Raw genomic sequence first — 2,875 nt, forward strand, 5'->3', positions numbered from 1 at the left:
CCACAGTTGTCATTATTGTTTACTTACACATTATGTCCTACACTGAGGCCACAGTTGTCATTATTGTTTACTTACACATTATGTCCTACACTGAAGCCACAGTTGTCATTATTGTTTTCTTGTACATTATGTCCTACACTGAGGCCACAGTTGTCATTATTGTTTACTTACTCATTATGTCCTACACTGAGGCCACAGTTGTCATTATTGTTTACTTGTACATTATGTCTTACACTGAGGCCACAGTTGTCATTATTGTTTACTTGTACATTATGTCCTACACTGAGGCCACAATTGTCATTATTGTTGACAACTGTGGCCTCAGTAACTTACTACTGTGACGTGCGAGTTAGACAGTGCTTCATACAAAAGTAATGAATAAACACAACTTTTGCAAGACAGATCACGAAATAATCTTTTTCCACCCACAGATTTATCAGTAGTCAAGCTATCATAAATCTAAATAAGTCAAATGATGTTGTAAAGATGGTTATTTTACAGTAACTATGAGGCACTACTTTTGTTATACCTTCTACAAAATAAAACTTTACAGATTTCAAAGGAACATGTATGAAACTAAAACATGCTTCAGAAGGATACAAAGCCAGAAATGACTCGATGGAAGGAACTTCCCTTAAAACCAAACCCTTTCTCATGTGTGCACAAGCAACGGAAGTTTTCTAGAGAAAAACAAATCTTATATGAAGGAAACGTAAACACATCATTCAACTAAAACCTTAATAGGTTAAAAAAAAAGGCTAGGGATGAGGAGATTTGAAAGGTTGGTTTTCCTCAGGGGCAACTAACTTCTAAAATGTTTAATACAGGGGAGGAGCTAAGCTTTAAAATGATGTTGATTACTCATAACCGAAGTTTAACATTTTGTAAATGTTAAGGAGTGATTTGGTGATGCTTTAATCGAAGGCTGAATATTGTATCTTTAAATTTCCCAGATAACTTGACTTTCTATTGTTTCTTAGACATTCTTCTTGTATCTAATGGTGAATCATTATACTTTTCTTTTCAAAAGCTACCGAAATATTTCTTTACAAGTAACAATAATAAGCAAGCACGAGGACAGTATTATACAGTAGGCTGATATCAAGTCGTTATTGATCATGTGATATTTATGTGTTTTTGGTTAGGTTACATACCTGCTTCAGTGGGGGAAAAAAAATGTATCAATAGAAAAATCACCAAGATAATAAACATAAAATAAGTTAAAATTGGTTGCATATACAAAATATAATTTTTTTTATCAATAATAAAAAAACAAGAATGGAGTTTTGCATTTCTTTACCCATTTACAGGTGAAACTTAATTAATTAATTAATTTATACAAATTCTACACTAACACTAAATTAGTTACTGAATATATCTTAATATCTGTTGACTTCAGTGAGAGACAAAACCAGGACTGAATCTACCTATAGACAAGTTAGGCGACTGCCTAGGGCCTTGCAGCCTGAGATGAAAAAAGAAAAAATGTTCTTAGAAAAATCAATTTTAGTGGTCCTGCTTTGATAGAGTATAAGCATTGAAACTTATAGATTATTTAACTTTTCTATTTAATGCTACATCTATTATTCATTTTGCATTATAATATCTTAATTTTGATCCTCAAATAATTATTAATGATCATATTCTTACTTAAGTATGACATATTTCATGAGCATGCATGCATATAACAATGTGTTATGGAGCCCTGCAGCTAGTGCTAGCTATTTCCTTGTTAGTTTTGTGTTGGCCATTACAGTCACCTTGACTATGGTCATATAGATGACTTGTATTTTGTGCAAGTTGTGGGCTGGCTTGTATATTCTCTGTGAAACGAGAAAATCAGTGAGTTCTCCAGAATAGAGGATTCTAATAATTTCTAGAGAATAAAATTTTAAAACGTTTCTAGTACATGACAACTGTGGCCTCAGTGTAAGACATAATGTGTAAAAAAACAATAATGACAACTGTGGCCTCAGTGTAGGACATAATGAGTAAGTAAACAATAATGACAACTGTGGCCTCAGTGTAGGACATAACGTACAAGAAAACAATAATGACAACTGTGGCCTCAGTGTAGGACATAATGTACAAGAAAACAATAATCAACTTCAAGTGATCAGTGAACTGAGGTAAATATAAAATATCTTAAATGTTCTTTTTCAAGAGAGGAGGTTCTCTATCTCAGTAGTAAGGTCAACTTCAAGTGATCAGTGAACTGAGGTAAATATAAAATATCTTAAATTTTCTTTTTCAAGAGAGGAGGTTCTCTATCTTAATCCATATAAAACAATTAATTTATTAAATATGATGAAGAATAACTGTGTATGTAGTTGGAAATGGACAAATCCAGAATGATTTAATAAGTTTCTTCCTTACTGTTTCATTCTCCATAACAAGTATTATTAGATGTGTCAAGGGGGAGATTTCACCGATCACAATGGAACAGGGGGAAGATCCATCTATGGTCGCAAGTTTGAGGATGAGAACTTTACACTCAAACATACAGGACCAGGTAGGAACATTGATTTTATTAAGTAGGATACCTTACAAGATAACAGCCAGGTATAAACGTTGATTTGATCAAGCTTGAGTATGATGTTTAAACGTGCAAGATAACAAATTTTCATTGATAAGTATTTTATTGGATTAGAAGTATGATTTTATAAAATTTTCATCACATGCGATGATAAGTATTTTATTGGATTAGAAGTATGATTTTATAAAATTTTCATCACATGCGATGATAAGTATTTTATTGGATGAGAAGTATGATTTTATAAAATTTTCATCACATGCGATGATAAGTATTTTATTGGATGAGAAGTATGATTTTATAAAATTTTCATCACATGCGATGATAAGTATTTTATTGGAT

The 2,875-nt window shown here is 32.0% G+C and overlaps 1 protein-coding gene across 1 annotated transcript in view; it reads right to left on the minus strand.

The window, feature by feature from the left end:
* LOC106477089 (peptidyl-prolyl cis-trans isomerase E-like) overlaps positions 1 to 696 on the minus strand; it is a gene marked incomplete at its 5' end in the record, with an annotated part of 4,801 nt that extends 4,105 nt beyond the window's left edge. Inside the window, one exon of the mRNA XM_022380779.1 lies at positions 594 to 696. Within this exon, the coding sequence (XP_022236487.1) occupies positions 594 to 696 (103 nt within the window). The remainder of the gene's footprint in view (positions 1 to 593) is intronic.
* Between the last annotated feature and the right edge of the window lie 2,179 nt (positions 697 to 2,875).

The sequence above is a fragment of the Limulus polyphemus genome, unplaced genomic scaffold, assembly GCF_000517525.1.
Source record: "Limulus polyphemus unplaced genomic scaffold, Limulus_polyphemus-2.1.2 Scaffold12781, whole genome shotgun sequence".
Lineage (NCBI taxonomy): Eukaryota > Metazoa > Arthropoda > Merostomata > Xiphosura > Limulidae > Limulus > Limulus polyphemus.